The 20,526-nt window shown below is 40.0% G+C and overlaps 3 protein-coding genes across 4 annotated transcripts in view; 2 read left to right on the forward strand and 1 right to left on the reverse strand.

The window, feature by feature from the left end:
• Nucleotides 1-719, reverse strand: part of gng10 (guanine nucleotide binding protein (G protein), gamma 10) — a 3,992-nt gene extending 3,273 nt beyond the window's left edge. Inside the window, exon 1 of one of the 2 annotated variants that reach the window (XM_050052998.1) lies at nucleotides 534-719. In XM_050052998.1, coding sequence (XP_049908955.1) covers nucleotides 534-614 — 81 coding nt within the window. In that variant the 5' untranslated portion in view covers nucleotides 615-719. The remainder of the gene's footprint in view (nucleotides 1-533) is intronic. The other variant, XM_050052997.1, reaches the window with a different exon arrangement.
• A 1,797-nt stretch (nucleotides 720-2,516) lies between these two features.
• nxnl2 (nucleoredoxin like 2) lies at nucleotides 2,517-5,588 on the forward strand. Its single transcript, XM_050052996.1, has 2 exons — nucleotides 2,517-3,130; nucleotides 4,682-5,588. Exons 1-2 carry the CDS (start codon nucleotides 2,829-2,831, stop codon nucleotides 4,848-4,850), a joined length of 471 nt encoding a protein of 156 aa, XP_049908953.1. The 5' UTR covers nucleotides 2,517-2,828; the 3' UTR covers nucleotides 4,851-5,588.
• Nucleotides 5,589-9,400: 3,812 nt separating this feature from the next.
• Nucleotides 9,401-20,526, forward strand: part of csgalnact1a (chondroitin sulfate N-acetylgalactosaminyltransferase 1a) — a 40,255-nt gene continuing 29,129 nt past the window's right edge. Inside the window, exon 1 of the mRNA XM_050053641.1 lies at nucleotides 9,401-9,529. The gene's annotated coding sequence lies outside the window, so the exon portion shown is untranslated. The remainder of the gene's footprint in view (nucleotides 9,530-20,526) is intronic.

The raw sequence follows: 20,526 nt of genomic DNA on the forward strand, positions 1-20,526 counted from the left end.
AAAACCCTTCATTTAAAAACAGCATTTTGTGTTTACTTGTGTTATCTTTGACTAATGTTTAAATTTGTTTGATCTGAAACATTTAAGTGCGGAAAACATGCAAAAAAGTAAGAAATCAGGAAGGGGGCAAACACTTTTTCACACCACTGTATGTCATATTTAAGTGTATCAAAGTGTATGGAGAGAGCACATAACCACATTTTGTTTTGTTTAGTGTCTTTTGAAGTGTTTAATTGATCATCATATGCTGCAGCCACTACACTGTAATGTGCATAATTGTCAAATAGGAGTATTGAATCAAAACATATGTAGTGTGAGACAGTATTGAATGACCGTAGTAAGACAAATAGGTGGCTGATAATTTAATATATTGTATAAAATAAAAGCAAAATATGACACTGTAATGTGTTAATTCTAATACAGTGGGCGAGTACGTAAATATAACAAAGTTAAACAAGTCAGGAAAAGCGAATTAGTAAACCCTAAACTCTAACATATTCTTTTCTGCCCTCCGCTGTATTTCTTTTATTTACCTTGATTCTCTCCACACTGGCCTCGAGCTTCAGTTGTTCCACCAGCCGCCGCATGTTGGATAAATTGGAATTAGAGGTCATGTTGGTGGAAATTGTTTTGGGAGGAGAGAAATTCCTTGTTAAAAAAAAAATCCCCTTCAGTCTTTCAACACTGGAGCAGGCTGCACTAATGGGCAGCAAAATGCTCGAGGAGAAAGTGTGGCCGGGTTTCTTTCCAAATGACCTCGGTCCACTTCACTGAAGGAACAAGGAGAGATGGAAGTACACTGACCTTTTGTACTTCAGAGCCTACACTGTTTTTAATAGGCCTATTTACACATTCATTTTGAATGGAAGTCTTTTTTCAGCATTAGTGAACTTGCTCTGTGTTGCTTTTTGTTCATTTTTTTATTTTATGATGCAAAACAGTGCATTTTTCCCAGTCAAGAAACAAACAGATTCATCTTACTTCATATAAACTTAAAACTGCACCACAGACACAGAGAAAGAGATCAAGAGAGGGAGAATAGTCTTTCTATATATATACCAATAATACCAATTAGTGTGGAGTGGAGGTGGGTTATAAAACCCTCCAACAGCAAGCCTGCATCAGTGTTGACTTACTGTTGTTTTCGACATGGAAGACACTCTGTACAAATGTAAACTCCATGCGAACCTGCATACCTGTTCAATCATAAACTGCTCAGACTAATATAGACATTTAGTATTATCATACAGACATTAACAACTTAAAGGTTATATTGTATTTAGAATCAAAGAGGCTTTACCCATCTCTAGTCTAGAACATGGTTGACATGTTCATTTCATTTATCAATTGTCAACCACTTATTCGAGGCCAGGTTGTGGGGGCAGCAGGCCGAGCAAAGTACTCCAAATGCCCCTCTCCCCAGCAACACCTCCTCTGCCTGGGGGATCCCAAAGCATTACCAGGCCAGACGAGATGTATAATTCCTCCAGTGTGTTCTGGGTCTGCACCGGGGCCTCCTACCTGTTGGACGTGCCCAAAACACCTCTAACGGGAGGCATCCTGATCAGATGCCTGGACAACCTTAACCCGCCCCTTTCGACGCAAAGGAGCAGCGGCACTACTCCGAGCTCTCTCCAGATGTCTGAGCTCCTTACCCTATCTCTAAGGCTGAGCCCAGTCACTCTTCAGAGGGAACTATTTTTTTGTATCTGCAACCTCATTCTTTTGGTCATTACCCATAGCTCATGACCATAGGTGAGGGTTGGGACATAGATGGAACAGTAAATCGAAAGCTTTGCCTTCTGGCTCAGCACTAAAAAACCGCCGATCCATCTCACACTCAATTCTACTCTTACTCGTGAACAAGAACCCGAGATAGTTGAACTCCTTGATTAAAAAGATATTATACAAAAATTCAGGTATACAGTAGCAGCACATGCAGATCATATCAGAGTGATTAATTCATATGAAGAACATAAAATGGGAGTAAAATTTATTTTTCATGGTTCTGAAAAGTTCTGTTTCCACTGCAGGGAGGGAAATTCATCCCAAAGCTTGCTGCTGTATTTGTACCCTGCACCTGAATGAAGGCTGCTTCATTGAAAAGGTGACAAATAGGCTATAAACAGGGTGCCATAGTGGAGTGGGAGTGGGGAAGGTCTGGTTAAAGGCAGAGGTAACTGTCACTATTGTTAGAACTGAACTATAACGATAGTTTCCTTGTCGAAGGCCCCGTGTCTGCAGCTGCACATGGGATAAGTTTTCCTTGTTTTCTCCAAGAAAGCCATTTCTGACAGAATCTATTATCTATCTATTTATCTACTATCCACAACTTTTCCCTAACCTTAACTAAGAGATCTCTTGCAGAGCAGTTGAGAGAAATTGTACTCGAGGGCTTTCTACCCAAAACCCTAAAGGAAAACATCTCTCATGTGCAACTGTTGTACAACCAGGCTCTCTTGTAGCTCTGCGCATGCGCTAATCTGAGCTGCCTGAAAGTGTTGTGAGATGTCGTGCTGCGGCTCAAGTGGAAATTACTAGCAAACGAGCAGCGTTTGAATGCAGCAGCTTCCCCCTGCTGAAATCCACATGGCTAATGAACTCCAACACCGTCTGCTTGTGTCCTCATTGGTCCGGCCTGCAGCTGATTCACGGGATTGGCTGTAAGTAGCTTTTGCCGAAAGGTAAACATTACAGGGAAGTAGAGGAGCTACACTTCTTCCAACCATAGCGTCGAGGTGTAGATGAAATATGAGCGACACTTAACGTTAGAGCTGTCAGACCTCCGGGACTATTTAATCTGAAGTGTGTGTGAGCCCTGAGCAGACATGGTGGAGGTATTCAGCGGGCGGACACTGCTGAATAAAGACGGGGATGTGGTGGATCCTGAGGAGGCGCTGAGGAACAAAGTGGTGGGGATCTACTTCTCTGCAGGATGGTGTCCTCCGTGTCGAGACTTCACACCCATCCTGTGTGATTTCTACACGGAGCTGGTGGAAGAGAGTGAACCTCCGGCGCAGTTTGAGATAGTTTTTGTCTCCTCTGACAAGTCCACTGATGACATGGTCGAATATTATCATGACATGCACGGAGACTGGCTCGCACTGCCCTGGACTGATGATTACAAACAGTGAGTATCAAAACCAAACTAAAAGTCAATGAAAAGTTGATTAAGTTTCCATTGGTTCTTCCACATAGATTTTACACTCAATATAATATGTCAAAAACCTAATTGGCTGCTCTGACTGTGCTTTATTTGTCTTGTATCTTGTTAGGATTTAACACTGTTGTCTATAAAGCTCATTAGTCTGTGCTCCCTCTTATGTAAAATGCTTATGAGGGTCACCCTCTCAGGGATTAGGGTTAAGAGCAGGCCAGACAAACTGTCTGTCACAATGACTTCAAGACTGATCTGTTCAATTTTAATTTTAGGCTTTGTTTTATGTTATTTGTCTCTGAATGTCATGTTACAGTTAGTCTCTGTCTTCAGTTTTTGCAGGCTTGTCCTCTGATACACAACAGTGGTGGAGGAGGAGCTCAGATCTTTTATTCAAATTAAAGTAGCAATACCACAGTTAAAGCCCTACATTCAGTGTTACTTAGGCAAAGTATGACCATGTAAAAGTATCAAAAGTACTCACATGGAGGCAACATTGTCTCCTGTCAGTGTTATGTCACTGTAAAGTTTATAATCTTGGACTAAAATTACTGCTTCATGAATGAGTAAGCAGTATTAATGTAGCAACTGACAGTTATATTACTTATTAATTAATCAGCTGCTTACGTCCTCAATAAATCAATCACTTTGTTTATAAAATGTCAGTAAATTGTTCCCTTTTTTCAACCGTCACTTAAACCCCCCAAAATATTCAGTTAGCATCCACAGGAGAGTTAGAAACCACTTTAAAAATTCATATTTAAGCTGCTGGGACCAGATAATTTGGGTATTCTGCTTTAAAAACTAGTAAAACCGTTATTCCATTATCGATCAACTAATCAATTAATCCACTTTTTTTTTTTTTTTGCGTATGCAGTATTTTAAATTTTGTAGCTGTTCACTGGGAGGCCACTTTAAAAAAAATTCTTTAATATATTGTATACCACTGTTTAATTAAATCAATAACAGTGCATCAGAAATGTTGAAATTAAAGATACATTTTTTAAGGTATCTTGTAAACATAGCCTTCAAAATAGATGCAAATGGCACGTAAAATGGAAATATTACAGTTAAGTACAAGAGCTGTGACAATCATGGTCAATTGACGAAGTAATTTCAACTGTTCAATTGATTGATGTTCATTGTGGCATTTTTCAAGCAAAAATGTCAAATATAATCAAGAAATTACTGTCAAATTTATGGATAATGAAAGTAATCATCAGTTTCAGCCCTTATGAGTACAGTATATATATTCTTAAGCTGATCATGTGTTTGTATAATATGAAGCTGTAAAGAATCTTGTAGCTATAAGTGTCAAATAAATGCAGTGTAGTAAAAAGTACAGTACAAATCTCCAAAGGATAAAATGGAAATTTTAAAGTAAAAATATCTTAGATATATTTTTAGAGTCCCACCACTGTCAGCCATGTAATGCTTAATACAAAGTAGAAGAAGTGAAGCAACAGTTATTCCAGGTGTCTTATTGTAATGAACATATTTCTTTGTCTCTCTTTTCTCTTTCAGTGAGTTGAAGCAGCGCTACAAGATCACAGCGGTGCCCAAACTGGTGATCGTGAAGGAGAACGGCGACGTGATCACAGACAAGGGCAGGAAACAGATCAGGGACCGAGGCCTTGCCTGCTTCAGGTCCTGGCTGGACGCTGCCGAGATCTTCCAGAACTTTAAGGGTTAGAAAACAATGACGAGGAACATGACAACCCATCTTTTCACAAGGGCTACTGCAGCCACGTAAGAGAGCCCAACAGAACCAAAGCAAGATATTTCAACGTTCACTTAAGTTCAGCGGTTCCCAGTGTGGGGATGGAGGTTCAGAAGATATGAAAGAGCGACTTATGTATCTGTCACGCAAAATTCTGTTTATTTATCCCGAATTTTCTCTTTTTTTTTAAGCTTTTTTCTTGTCAAATTCTGGATTTATTTAAATTTTTAGGCACTCTAAAATCCTCTAAATGAAGCAATTAAAGATGGAAAAATCTAACTTTGGTTGACCTGCTCACAAGTCATGCTTTAATGAGGGTTAACAAGTAAATATGGATTTGAGTCAAGGGTTAACAAAGCAAAAAGGGTGGAAAACGCTGCTTTAAACATCCTATGCATTTAAGACAAACCTCAGGCGTGTCCATTATGGTTCATATGTAAAAACTTTTTTGCTTATAGGAAATTGTGCATTTAGTATGAATCATACAAGCAAGCCACTGCTAATTCTTAGTTTAATTAAAAATACATTCTGTGATGATCTTTATAGGCTTGTGCACTAATTAAACAGTCAAACTGTGCTTTAATTAACTAGATATCTTCTTGATTTTGTATACTTAAGGTTTGACTTGTAGTTCTACATTGAGCTACCTGTATATTTTTGTATTTTTATTTTATATGAGTTGTGAAGACTGTTATTAAAAATATATATATATTCTGAGACTTATTGTCATTGGTTTTATCTCAAATATTTGTTGGAACGTCAAGTAGTCTCTGCATGTGTCCTAAGGTTCATGAACAAACAAAATGATTCCCCGTTGCCTCGTTAAGATGCAAAAAGCCCACAGGACATCATTTCCAACATGCAGGCACATTCATATCCTCTGTCCTAATTGCCTTTTTGTCCCTTGTGCATGCTGACACTGCTCTTATAACTTTGCACATAAAACCTCCAACAGGCATGATGACATTATGATGAGTCTGCACAGACCGGTCGCTCCAGTACCTGTCTGCTTTGTGATATCAAATGCTGAAAGTCTTCAAAGGACACCGTGTCACACTAGGTAACGCCCGGAGGCTTCATTCAGGAATAAATTTGGCTGGAGATGGTGCCTTTCCTTGAGGGGTCGGCTCAGGTGTTTATGCCGCCCATTCATCACAGGTCCCAGAGGACTTCCTGTATCTCGCAGTCTGACAATGAATTAAATGATGCAACTCCTCAAAGAACAGGAGCGAGATGGAAAATGAAGACTGGCAAAGACAACGTATAACTAACTGAACTGAACTTTACTTTAAATCATTATTCCTCTGCTGCACTTTTGTGAATGCTGCAGTATCATAGTCCACCATGTGGGGTCACTGTTTTCTCATAAATGAGCACTCAGGTTGTTTCTCATTTCTATCGACTTTTAGGACAGCTGGTCCCTACCCCTAACCAAACACCAACTATCATACAAAGACATATGTCTCTGGGGTTGATCTTTAATGCTCAGGTCTCGTGGTCTGTCATAATCTGGTCATATAGGACTGAGAGCAGCTCCACTTATCTGTGTCCTCATATCACATGACAGTCTGACTAATTATAGGACCAAGTAGAAGTTACATTATCCTGTTGGGTTTAACAGTGTGTGTTATCATGTTATCATATTAGCTTTCAGTCATGAAGTGGGGTCAAAGGTCAAAATCATACCCAATATTGCTTGACAGACCAAAAACATGGATGTGGCCCAGCAATTGTGTGAAGGGGGGTTCGAACCGAGGGTGAGGGAGGTCGGAACCCTCTCTCTGTGAGGTGACAATGCTAACCACTGCACCACTGTGTCGCCATCTTTTGCTATTTTGTGTATATTTGCAGTTCCTTTGCATGGTCATTTTAAGTCTCTTTGTGGTCTGTGTCCATTTGAATGATACTTTGCAAGTTAAGGTTGAGGGTGGCCTGACACTTTGGGCCCCTGGGCCTGTGTCTGGTAGGCCTGTTCAGTAATCCATCCATGCATTTAATATGAATAGAGGAGGCCACACCACAGCTATTTCTGTCCTATAATGACAGTGTTGAAAAGAAATTGAGTACATTTACTTGAGTACTGCACTTGTACTTTACGAATTGCTACTTCATACTTATACTCATAAATACTGCACTTTTTACACCACTGCTTTCATCTGAAAAATTCAGTTACTCTTCAGATTGAGATTACTAATACAAATTGTAATCGAATACGTCATAATTATGACGTGTTAAGACTAAGAAAAAATAAGCCCATCTTTAACAGCTGCAACATTCAAGTGATGCACACATTAATGTATTTATAATTATAATAAATAACATCATTTAGACCTACATTTTTCTGAAATGGGTATTTTGGTACTTCAGGTATATTCTAATGCTAATACTTTTGTGCTTTTATTAAGTAAACATTTTAAATACTTATTCCGCCATGTGTATCTGAATGGTAATCAGGTAATATAATCACGTGCTTATATGAGACTGCAGTGATGAGGAAAATGTCCATTTTCTTGTATTTGCTTCCTGTCTGCAGCCTGATTGAGACCCCAGCCGGCAGAGAGACTCTCGGGTCAGTTTAGATTCAGATGGATCTTTATGTCGACTTCACATTAGTCAGTCGGACTTCTTGTTGGCTTTAGAAATGAAAGGCAGTAGTGTTTCTTCCTGCCGCTGTAACGGTGTCTTGAATCAACTAACAAGGCTGTCTTTATGCGCGAGCAGGGCGGGAGGGAGGCGGAGAGCAGGCTGGACCGGCGGACCCTGCACGATGGGAGCGCTACTGTCAAGTTCACCATGTTGATGTACAGCACTTCCGCTCAAAACCTTCAAAATAAGACGCCCATGTATTGATAAATTAATGACTAGTTACAGGCTGTGTAGATTTTCCAAGTTAATCCCAAGAGTAGTTCTCAAAACAGAGAATTAAGTCAGATTAAAGATTAATTAATAAAACACTTAACATTGTTTTTTTTTTGTTCGCTTACGACTAACTTTACGTTTAGTAAACTTTATGCTTACGTTAGCTTTTGTTAGTGACGACTGAAGCTCCAAACATGAGGCTTCAAACAGGAGTCTACAAACCAGTGTGTGAAGCCACGGTAGCTATGTTAATTATTTTTACAGTCTATGGCTGAAGCCCACTTAAAACATTTTAATCCCGTTAAACGTTAAACTGTAACACTGAACCTCTAAAATATAGTAAAACCCAGCATCATGAATCATGCATTCAAAAAAACCTAGAGGTCCAGTGTGTAGGATTTAGTGTCATCTAGCAGTGAGATTGCAGAACTGAAACTTCCCCTGTGTGCCAAGCCTGTAGAAGAAGATATACTTTATTAATCCCTGAGGGGAAATATTTTCACTCTGTTGTCATATACACACAGGCCCGGAATACACACAAGCATGCACAAACAGGACCTATACATGCAATAAACAGAGAGATGACAGATGTGAGGGGGCTGCCTTGGACAGGTGCCCTGAGCATTTGGGGGTTGAGTGCCTTGCAACAACAGCAACATTTAACAAAGGTCACATTACAAAACTTGACTCTATTACAACTCACAAGATTTACCGACAAAACAACCGCCATACTAAACACGTTTTCCAAACAAATACAACATGCTAATGTTATTAGCACTAGCCTATGGCATTTTACATTGTATAGCCTAAATTAGCCTAGCGGTCAGCAAACTTTCTCTCTTCTCATATGAAGCAAAGGACAACAGCAACATTTAACAAAGGTAACGTTACAAAATTCGACTGTATTACAACTCACAAGGTTCATATAGAAAACAAATGTCTTATACTAAACACATTTTACAAACAAATATAACATGCTAACGTTATTAGAGCAAGCCTATGGCATTTTACATTGTATAAATTAGCCTAGCAACAAGCGGAGATTTCTTTTTCTCATACGAAACCAGGGACAAGAGCAATATTTAACAAAGGTCATGTTACAAAATTCGACTGTATTACAACTCATAAGGTACACTTACAAGACAACTGTCTTATACTAAATACATTTTCCAAACATATTAGCGTGTTATTAGCACCAGCCTATGACATTTAACATTGTGTAAATTAGCCTAACGCTAGCAGAGATTTCCTCTGCTCATATGAAGCCAGGATAAACTACACACAAGACTCAAAATGCTATTTTTGTGGAGTCTTTTTTTTTTTAAATCTACATAATACTGTTTCTTAACACTGAGGGAAAGGGTTTTAGCGTAGGCCTACAGAAATAAACAGTAGGTCTGCCTCCTGCAACCTGTAGTTACATTTCTGGGGAGGTGCACGGTGTAGGTCACACATATATACAACATAGTCTTGAATATTGACTACCATGTCTGCCAATATAAGCCCCTAAATCCTTCTCACACCCTTTAACCAGCATATTCAAATATGTGAGTGTGCCACTATTCAATTTATTTTTTTATTTTGAAGGCAGCAGCCCTCATGTTCCGGTGTCGCTCTTTCTCTCTGCGGCTGACTTCACGCCTCTCGGTGGTACAAACGCTCACAGCCGCTCCTGCACTCCGCAAGTGTCGGCTGTGGACCGGTGGAAGGCTGCAGGGACAGGACCGCAGCACCGGGACAAAAACAAAACCTCCACGCAGCATGGACCGAAACAACCACTGCTGGAGATAGAGGTAAGTTGGCCGGGTGAGATTGCATGTTAACACTGTAAACTACAGATACAGCCTGCCGATAGATATAATGTACAAACATAATTATCACTACATCTGAATAGTTCGCCTGTGGTGAGTTTACGGTCATCAATCTCATCCTGCTCAATGTTAACTTTCAGTTCACTGTATTTCTGGGACGCATCCAGCTACTTTTCCTGAACAATCCTTTTAAAAGAACAGCATCAGTTGTAATTAAATCAAGTCATTTTTCCCATAAAGCGCTTTATGGACACGCTTGAAAGCAGACACTGCCAAATATGAATGCAATTGTGAGTATAACTTGCTTTAATGGGCTTTTAAGTGCTCGCTTGTTTTCTGTGAGCGAGCTTTCATTAATCCATTGAGGCAAAATGGGAAATATGTTTTAAGACCAGCCAGGTTATTAGGTCACTTGAAAGCAAAATCACATGGATGAATTAAAAAACGAAACAAAAACACAAAAACGCTCACCATAATTTCTGGTGGGAAGACCCAGATAATGAAATTACATGCACTCAGTGAAAGTGCGTGCTCCCCCCCCCCCCCCCCCCCCCCTCTCTCACACACACACGCACACACATACACTCACACATATGCACACAGCATACTGAGGGAGCTGGAGGTTTTATCAGGGAAATGGCTCTAATCCTGCTTAGTGCACTCACCAACAGGCACCTAGCACCCTGAAATATTTGGTTTGCAAGCTGGCAGAGTTGTTTTTCTCATATTGGAAGAATGAAACTGGAGATTATGTAGGATTTGAGGTTGTTTAGCAAGCAGAGAAGAGACTCAGGAGAGCATACACATACTAGCATGCTCAGGGTAAATGACTGCATGTGCCTTCACCCTATAGGAGTGATTAGCTGGAAAAAATTGATGTGATACTTGATGACATATATGTGCTTCCTGTGCCTGGAAGATAAAGTTGCCCTCTTTTATTAGATGCTCAATACATGTCTGTGTGTGTGTCCTACATGTGTGTTTGTCTGGGAGTGTGTGTGTGTGTGTGTGTGTGTTCTCACTTTGTGTTGCCGTGCAGACCGCATGTACTCTCATGTTTCACAGATCAGATAACAGGAATCTTGCAGGACTTTTTAATGGTGCTGATGTAACGTCCCTGCAGCGTATTGACAAATTACCTCTGATGATATTACAGTTGCCCTTGCTCAGTTAGATAATGCCGGTTTATAAAAATCGATTAAATTGAATGGAGAGCTTATGGATGGCACTGAAGGGTTTATTGCCTCTAGGGCTGGCTGTATGTTTCACTAAAACCAGTATAAATGATCTGAGGGTGCAGAGGGTGGAGCTGGTTCAGTACTGCCATAAACAGTACCTATTATAACTGCTAAAACCACAGGCTATACACCTTTGCATGCAAAGACACCACAGCTGAGTAATACCACAGCTTGGCCTGGTAATAATGTCTGTGTGGCGGTTAACTGTCCAGAGAGAAGGGGGAAGTAATGAGCTCTGGCTCCGACTGAACTTGGCTCGCACTTGTGAACGTCTTTCACAACTCATTTGCCAAACACTTCCGAAGCAAAATGTTGCAGGAGTGAGAAGAATATTGCAAAGGTGACAATGTGCAATTATAACGCTGTGTTGCAAGTGAATGGCTGAAAATGAACAGATGTGATGTGTGGACACACTGGGTCTCATTTATTTCGTGTCAACCTCAATTTGTTTGCTCAGTCGCAGTCTCTATTATCAGCTACTTTCATACATTCCCACTTGTAAAATCACTGTCAGCAACTGCGGAGCATGTGACACAGGGAGCGTCTTACTATGCAAACTAAGATTTATTATATTCCACCATAATTGCGTGGAGATGAGCTGTGCCCTATCAGAATTGTGTTGTGGTTTTTCATTGTGTTTTACTAAACGAGGGAGTGCCCACTAATTTCACACTGTATATAGCACATTGTAGAATGGGTGGTGGCTGTTGTTGTCTTATTGGTTTATGGAGGAGATTAATCAGTTTTTCTTGACTCCTACGGACACAAGAATCAATGTTTGTGTTTCCTAGTGTTCATTTTGGAGAGAAATTAGGGTAACTGTTTATGATGGCTGACACATACTTCTTCTGTCTTTATCACATTTTCATATTCTTGATAAGAGACCGACAGATACTGCAATTTAAAGCATCACATACAGTATCCAGTGATATATCTGTGATAAGCTTAAAACCAACAAACATATAACATTTTTCATAAAAATCCCTTAAAGATTAGAGTGAAATGAGAAGTTCAGTGTCCAGTGTTCACCCAGTGGGCCCCCGTCGTTGTTAGATGTTGATATTTGGAGTTTAGGTTGTGACATAGAGTTACCAAAATTCAATTTTAGAATGTCTAATGCCAACGTGCATTTTGACGTAGAATACTGACAACAGGTAACTTTGATATTTTGTTGGTTTTAAGTGGTGTTGTTAAGTAAAACATCTCATGCCAAGGTCATCTTGATGTAGAATAAGGACATTTAGTCATGAGGTATGGAGGAAAAAAACCCACAAACATCCTCAACCTGACTTTCATTCCAACTTAAATTTAACGTGTCCAACACAAGAGTCAATGTCTATCTGACGTTATATTGCCATCCAGTGCCAGCTAGGAAAGGTGTTAAGAAATTCATATATTTTTGAGGATTTTTATATCAAAATCTTTCCATTTTGTCTTCCTGTGAAACAAAAACCAAGTGTGATTTGCACCACAGATTGACCTGCGATTTATATTTTTGACCTTATTTTTTATCTATGTATTCTACTGTATATTCTCTGCTGTTGCAATGACCCATTTTTCCCATGGGGCCCATTAAAGTTTCATCTGATACCATCTAACCTAACTGTGAAGAAATGGGAACACTTTGAGGACCAACTGAGAGAGAGGGAGAGAGGGGAGGAGGAGGAGGAGGAAGACGATGAGGAGGATGAGGAGGGGCGGGTGGTGAATGTTAACACGGACCGCTTGTAGTGAAGCAGAGGAGTGTAATGTGGGGTTTTTTTTAAGGGCCCTCCAGATGGCACGTCGACAGGAAGGTTCCGGGGAAACCGGCCCCTAATGAATGGGAGGGAGAATCACCTGAGGGGACAAGAGACATCAAAGAAACCTTTCTCTGCTCCCTCTCTCCTTCTTTCTCCTCCCACAAACTCACTTTATACTGACTTCTTCATTTTCTCCTCTCACACCATGTATCTGATCTACCCACTTAATAGTTCCCCCAAGTAATCAGTGGGCATAGCTCACACCAGCCTGCTTTTTTCTCCACTCATTTTAAAATTTATCTTAATTAATCTCTCCTCTCCTCTCCTCTCCTCTCCTCTCCTCTCCTCTCCTCTCCTCTCCTCTCCTAAGGACATTCCTCATTCTTACAGTGAGATAGCCGCAGGGCAGGTTCAGACAGAGCTGTCTGAGCCCTGACATTCACTGAGGCCAACACGCACATAAACGCGTTAACATCCTTGACCTGTAACAAATACACAACCCACCAGAGGCTGTAGGAAGACAGGATAGAGAGACACAGGCAGGCAGTGTGGAGCAGAAACATGCACGTTTTGTGGTTTATCAGGATGTTTGTAATGATAGCAGACACCACTTACTTAGAGAGAGTGGATGGGGATGGGAGGACAGGGCTGTTTAAAAGATTAATGCATCCATGCACTCTCATATAAACATGTGTGCATGTTTGAGTGTTGGATGAGAAACAGTGAGTTAAAAGGGAAGGGAAATTCTAAAGGGCTGTAACGGTGTTTTTTTTTTCATCATTTTGAAAACCACTGCAATTAAGAAAACTGAATGTACTTTGTGTTAGGCGTCCACTGGTTTCCCTTTTTGCCGTGCAATATAAACATCTCGTAGCAGTTTCTCAAAACTTTCTTTAGTTGTGTCATTTCAACATCAAGTCGGCATTAATTCTTGTCAAAATGACATCATTGTGAGGTAACGTGCAGACTGTTCAAATCAGTCAACTCTTAAAGGGGAACTCCTTAAATTTTACGCATCAAGATTAGTTTACTTGTCACTGTTGAGGACTCCTCAGCCTGTGGAAACAGTTGTATCATGTCTCTGGGGGCTCCGTCTATGATGATGTCATCAGTGGTTATATCAGCATGGATTTAAAGGCTAAACATTTAAAACAAAAAGCCTGTGTTACAATCTGGTGGGCATGGAGTTTGAAAGGCCTGCAGTGCATATCAGTCAAGGACGGTCTAACAAAGAAACGTTACGTGTTTTTGGAGCTCAAAAGCTTTTAATTACTGATAGTTAGGATCTTGTAATTCATACAATAACTGACTGTCCTTACCAAGGGGTCAACGAGAGTCCCTCCGTTAACACCTACTGTGAAGGTACTGATTTAAAGTTCAGTATTGTATTTCTCTCATTACGTATACCGCCGCAACATTAGACAGATTTATAGTGCATGATCAAGCCAAATCATGGTTTAATTATTTCTTTCATTCACACTGTGATACGAAGTCCACCTCAGGTCATTACTTTAAGGGATACATTGCTGATTTTCAAGCAGATTTGTATCATAACAGTGTGGGTAGTTTGTGCAAATAAAATGTGGTAAACCTTCCTTCAACTTCCCAGCTTCCAGATCTGTCTGCTCATCTCTGCAGTTTGTGTCATCCAGCAAATTTTTACTGGCTCTACAACTGTTGCTCAAACTACAGATTTTGTTTCCTCATTTTTATGTGCTTATCACCATGGACACAAACAGTACAGAGGCATATCAAACTCATATTTTCGTGCTCTGTTTTGCTGTAATACGAGAATTTGTGAACAAGAAGTGGCACCATACTGTTTCCTGTATTGCTAAAACAGTCGCTGAAAAAACTGAGATCGAAAAGTACAGCTAAGCAGTGCTTATAAAATATGAATCAAGATTCTGTTACTGCATTGCCTGTTTCTCCCCTCAAATGTTTTCAGAAACATACTTTACCCTACTGTTTAGCTGTAACTTGAGAATGTTCGTTACCAGCTGGCTGCCATATTGTTTCCTGTGTCAAAACAGCCAAGCTATGAATGTATAGAGAGGCCTGTATACAGTGTTGGATGTGAGCCTCTGTTCATTCCTATGAAAGTTGCTCAGTTGCCCATGAAGCCAAAAACGTTGAACTGCTACATACAAAATTACCCAAATGATCATCACTGCTTCCGCATCATTGGGCCCATTAGGTTTTGATACCCAAAAAACTCATTCACGCATTCTGGTAGTTATAAGTTTTCTACTTCTTGTGTAAAACCGAATGCCACCGCCCTTTTCCTCTGATTTCTCTGGTCGTGCAGCACCAGTTTTGAAAGTATTTGCATCTTTCTGCTGTACAGACAGTCCTATTTTATGAAAAGACCATATTTCCAGCAGTGAAATAAGTCTTTAAAGTGCAATATTTCATGTAGTTGGCACATTTATGTCGTTTGGTACACTGTGATAGCTGTTAGGCGTGCAGAGATTGCTGAGAGCCAATGCTTTCTCATCCTGGCTCGTCCAATATCACTGCTTCATCTGTGGACTTTCACATCTACATATTATGCTTTAGGTGTCCTCCTGCATCTGTTGTTGATGTTCTGGGACGCCTTGTCAATTTAAGCTTGTTACATGTATTGTGTCTTTTCAAAATATACTTCCATTTTCACCGAAATATAGTTTCTGCTTGTTAGATGCATACAGATTGTTTTTTGATTTTTTTTACGTTTAGACAACAAAAGCATGTGGTTAGGTTTAGAAAAAAACATCATGGTTTGGCTCAACATCCACATGAGAAGTGAACAGTGGCCTCTTGGGTGAAAGTCCGGGGTTTGTTGGACTCATCCACCTCCACCTGAGCTAAAGGTGTGCAGTGGAAATGGCTTTCATAGATGTAGGCAAAAATATAAATCCTGCGTTCTTATTTATAATATTTCTCTCTCAAGTATGGCACTAAATCAATGGAGTTCTCCTTTAAAGTGATTAAATTTCGCAATGATTATGTAACTTTGGCACAACCTAATGCTGATTGGATGTTCTCTGTGATGGATTACACAACTCAAGTAAGTTTCAGTCTGCTAATAGATTTTCATACCTTTACAGAAATGAATGAACAACTCCCACAGCGGAAGGAGAAAATACTTAAAAACAAAAACTCTTGCGCTTGAATGTGAAAATGGTGAGCAATTTTGCAGTTAAAGAGCTAAAATGTGCAAACACACTGATAAGATCCTTTGAAGCAGATATACTGTTTCTGGTCTTGTGGTTTGTTTTCTCTCTTTCCTGCAACTCTATTTCTTCCGCACACACTCAGACACACAATCAATTAATGCATCTGGAAAGTGTGTCTGCCTTTGAACATATACTGTAAGGCCTCAGTGCATACATTATTCTTTATATTTTGAATATATTAAATACCAGCAGAGCGCAAAGAAAACGGGCTCTTTAAATCCGACAGCTGGGAGAAAATCACAAGGTTGCTTCTGAAATGCCTCAGACATTTAAAGGTTGACCTGTGTAGGCTGTAGTACAGAGAGGGGCACACACACACAGATAACGTGTCACCCGTGTGTGATTTCTGCTGTAGTAGTGTGACTGACAACCAGAAATGAGAAAAGAAGAGATTCATTCTTTGTTTTCCAACAGCAAACTCCCACAGTTCCTCTTTTCTCACACCCTTTTTTCACAAAGATAAATACAGCGCTTTTAACAGGTGTTAAGAGGGTAACATTAATATTTTTGCTTCAAATGGAACAGATACACACACACACACACACACACACACATATTCCCACATAGATACACACTAACTGGAGCACACACAAACACACACAAACACAAATGCCCCGTGGGCAGGAAGCTGCAGCAGGAGGGGAGGAAGTGATTTCGGAGGCTGAACCAGATGCTGCTGAGCTCTGTTTTGGAAACATCTCTGGCCACCAAATACTAAATCATTCTCTTTGTCCTCTCTCTTTTTCTCTTCTTTATGACAGCCTGATCATTTATTTCATCTCTCTGCCTCTGACCCTCTCCCACTCTCGTCTCTGCATCTCTGTTTCTATTCCTAGTAGGGAGAATGAAATATGTGATAAGGGGGAAAACACATTCATCAGTTATGTCATCTCAGGAAGTGGAGGAAATGTATCCTCTGCCTTGTTTTCTGTTGGTAAATTAGCCTGACAGCGTTTATGTTGCGTGTAGATTTATTAGTTCTGTTATGCAAAGAGGATTTAGGCAACTGAAGCTCCATGAGATCTTTGATAGAGGACTTGCCAGACCAGTTGGGGTCAAAACAAATACCAGGAAACTGTTATCAGGTGTTTGTCCTGTCACGTACACAGTTAGAGAGGGAAGTTGCACAAAGAGAAAGAGGAACAGTTACATTTTATGAGTGTGTTTCTACTGATAAACTGTAAACACTGTAGTGACAGTATACAAAGAAATGTGCATAATATTTTGTGAAGTCAGGGCAGGCATTTCAATCTTTGGCTTCACTGGAAAGCTTGACCTATTTGGTTCCTAAGTGAGGCTCAAGTATCTTATCAACAAAGTTTCTGTATTCAGACAACAGAAATGAATTAGAATGAAGTGGAGAACTGTCATGAGTAAACTGATTCACAGTGTTAACAAGATGAAGTATGCAGCCACACCATCCATCTGTTAGGCTGCACTGAGGCACAGTGGTGCTTTGCTTTGTAGTGGAGCTAAATGCTAATATGAGCATGCTATCATGCTCACAATGACAATGTTATTATGCTGATGCTTAGCAGATAAAATGTTTACCATGTTCACTATCTCAGTTTGGTGGCCTGGCATTTTCACATATGCTATCAGCACTTACAACACAGCACAGCTGAGGCTGATGGGAAAGTTATTAGTTTTCCAGATATTTTGCAGCTCAGCCTTGCTTCCAGGTTTCCCCAGTGGCCACTCACAGTATTGCACAGTATTTTTTCCCAAAGAGCAGTGATTCCCAACTGGCCAAGCCACGGGGTCCAGATTTCCTCTCTGTCATTAGTTCAAGGTCCACATAGTTTAATACATTCAGCGCCATACTTGCCTTTGGCCATGTTGTCAAACTGGTTTGCTGTCTCCGACAAGTTGCTGTCTGATAGTCACTCACTCTACAGCAAGAAACGGCACTTCAAAATAAAAGCGCTGTGCCGGAAATTCACTGTACTTAAAAATAAAGTGTGTTTTTTACAAATGTGACACATTTGTGAGTCAGCTGTGGTCCACCCAGAATGGCCAGAAACCTACTTTTGGACCGTGATCCACCAGTTGGAGACCACTGCCATAGACCACCATTGTAAAGGAGATGTCTGTAAAAGGTTTTATGTTTGTGAAACTTTCCTCAAGCCCAGACAAACGATTAAAAGATCTGTGACATCATCACAATGTTAAGTCTATTTGCCGAGCGGGACCATGGATGTAGTAGGAGAACTGGACACAGCATTGGCGGCAGGGCAGTGAAACAAGTCAGTGTGAAACAAGTCATTTTGCAGGGGTTGTGTCACTCAAAAAAAAGTGTATCCACTGATTTACAGACATCTCCTTTACAATGTAAGTCAATGGGAAAACGTCTTTTTGGGGTGCAGAGCATCATGTGGCGGACCCGGAAATTGCAGTACCTCTGTTTGACCACTACAAAAATTGGCTTCAAAGCCTGGCACACTCCGTGGGGGCCTGAGCAAGACCTTGCAGGCCAGAATTAGCCCCAGAAGCTAGAAACTTTTTTGGTGCATGGGCCAACCCAGCACTTCCATTGCACTGAATATGTGTCACTTTGGGGTCCAGTATCTAGTTAAGTTGCTTTGCAGTGGAGCTAAATGCTAACATGAACATGCTAACATGCTCACAATGACATAATGACACAATGTTTAGCAGGTAAAATGTTTACCATGTTCACCATCTCAGTGTGTTGGGCTGGCATTTTAACCTTTGCTAATAAGCACTAAACACAAAGTACAGCTGAGGCTGATGGGAATGTCAAAAGTCAGGGGGCATCAGTGTTATGACAATTAATCCTGAGGCTGACATGGAGCTCTGTACAAAATTTCATGGCAATGCATCCAATAATTGCTGAGACATTTAAATTAAAACCACAAATGTGAACCTCATGGTGGAGCTAGAGGAAAAGTTGGGGGATTGCCAAAGTCATAAGGATCCCTAATTTAGGAAACACTAACATCTGTTCAAAATTTCATGGCAATCCATTCAACAGTTGTTTAAATATTTCAGTTTAAACCAAAGTAGTGTTTTGTTCTTTTATGGATTTCTTATAATTGTTAATATAATAATATTTTCTTAACAGTGTCTAAAGGAAATATAAATATCACACATCAAACACGTTCTTTGCATAAGCACAAGTACAGTGATACAAGCAGGAAATTACAGACGCCTGTTTCGACATAGCACCACCAATAAAATCAAACATGATTATTTAGCTGCCAGTGTTCCTGTGTCACAGCCGTGCCTTTCCCCACGGGGAGTCAAATAACCAGGCCTGAATCAACTCATTCATTCCTGGTGAGACTCAGTGGTTCAACTGTGACTCTCTGCTCATAAATCTCAGTCACACCAGCAGCTTCTCAGTGATGAATCTTTCTCTGGTAATTTAACAGCAGGGACTGACTGCTTTGCCACAGAGGATCTGTACTTCTGTTGTGTTTGTGATATAGTTGGCAATTGTTTTAAAAGTAACACGTCTCACCACTGTCACAGGGGCGGAAACACAGAGCTGTCGAACGCAGATAAGCATCATTGATGTTTCCGTTTCATGTGTGACTTAAGCATTTCATATTTATATGTTTACACTTATCAGCTACTTATCTGTATAAGGAAGGAGGTGTAAGGAAGAGTCCATCATTTTTTAAACATCCTTACTTGGTTTTGCACACATTAAACAACTCAGATATAACATGTTAATTAGAGTGCTCTAGGTGGATTTTTTTCTTAGCTTAGGACAGAGCCGGCAAGCTGTTTCCCTCCCATTTTCTGGTCTTTATGCTAAGCTAGCTAATCACCTTTTGGCTGTAGTCATTCATAATGCAAAACATTCACTGGTGCAGTCTCTTAAATGTCTGTGGTAAATAACTGTACATTGAACATCTCTGGTGATTTCCGTTGTTGGTCTGGGGGAAAAAAACAGTAATTTAAAGCCCTTGATGCTACTTGTGATGGGCATTTTTTAATCTTTTTCTGACATTTTACTGAGATAATGATTAATCATAAAAATAATAAACTGATTAATTGATAATAGCAATAACTTACTGTAAAAATAATGCTATTTTAGTTTGTTATACAATGTTTATTTAGAGAGATATCGTGGTATAAAAGATTTATAAAGAAAATATGTTGAAGTACCATAAGTTCTAAGGTCCAGTGTGCAGAATATCAGGGAATCTATTGATAGAAATAGAATATAACATTCATAACTAAGTTTTCATTAGTTTATAATGACCTGGAAATAAAAATTGTTGCTTTTTTGTTACCTTTGAATGAGCTGTTTATATCTACATATAGAGTGGGTCCTCTTCCACAGAGTCTGCCATGTTGTTCTACAGTAGCCCAGAACGGACAAACCAAACACTGGCTCTTGATAGGGCCATTTGTGCTTTCGCGTCAGCCACCGTAGTTCTCCTACATGCTTGGCACGTTTGAGAAGTTTCAGTTCTGCAACCTAGATGCCACTAAATCCTACACAGAGGACCTTTAATGATTTTGTCCTATGACTGTGTGAAGATGAGCGTGTTGCTGTGCTCCTAACTGAGGCTTGCTATAGTTAAAACTTCAAAGTAATGCATAGTTGCCCAATAAAACATATTGACCTTCACAATGTCAGAACTAAGGGCATGCTTTAATTTGTTTGAATGGTTTGTGGCTCACTGGCATCAGTGCCAAAGTGCAGTTTGTTACAGGAAGTCGTGAAACCAGGAAAGTCAAAGTCATCTGGGAGAAGTGATGTAATTATTTAAACGTTCCCAGCTTGTGATCCTATGGATACAAGACTA

This window comes from Epinephelus moara, chromosome 9 (genome assembly GCF_006386435.1).
Source record: "Epinephelus moara isolate mb chromosome 9, YSFRI_EMoa_1.0, whole genome shotgun sequence".
Lineage (NCBI taxonomy): Eukaryota > Metazoa > Chordata > Actinopteri > Perciformes > Serranidae > Epinephelus > Epinephelus moara.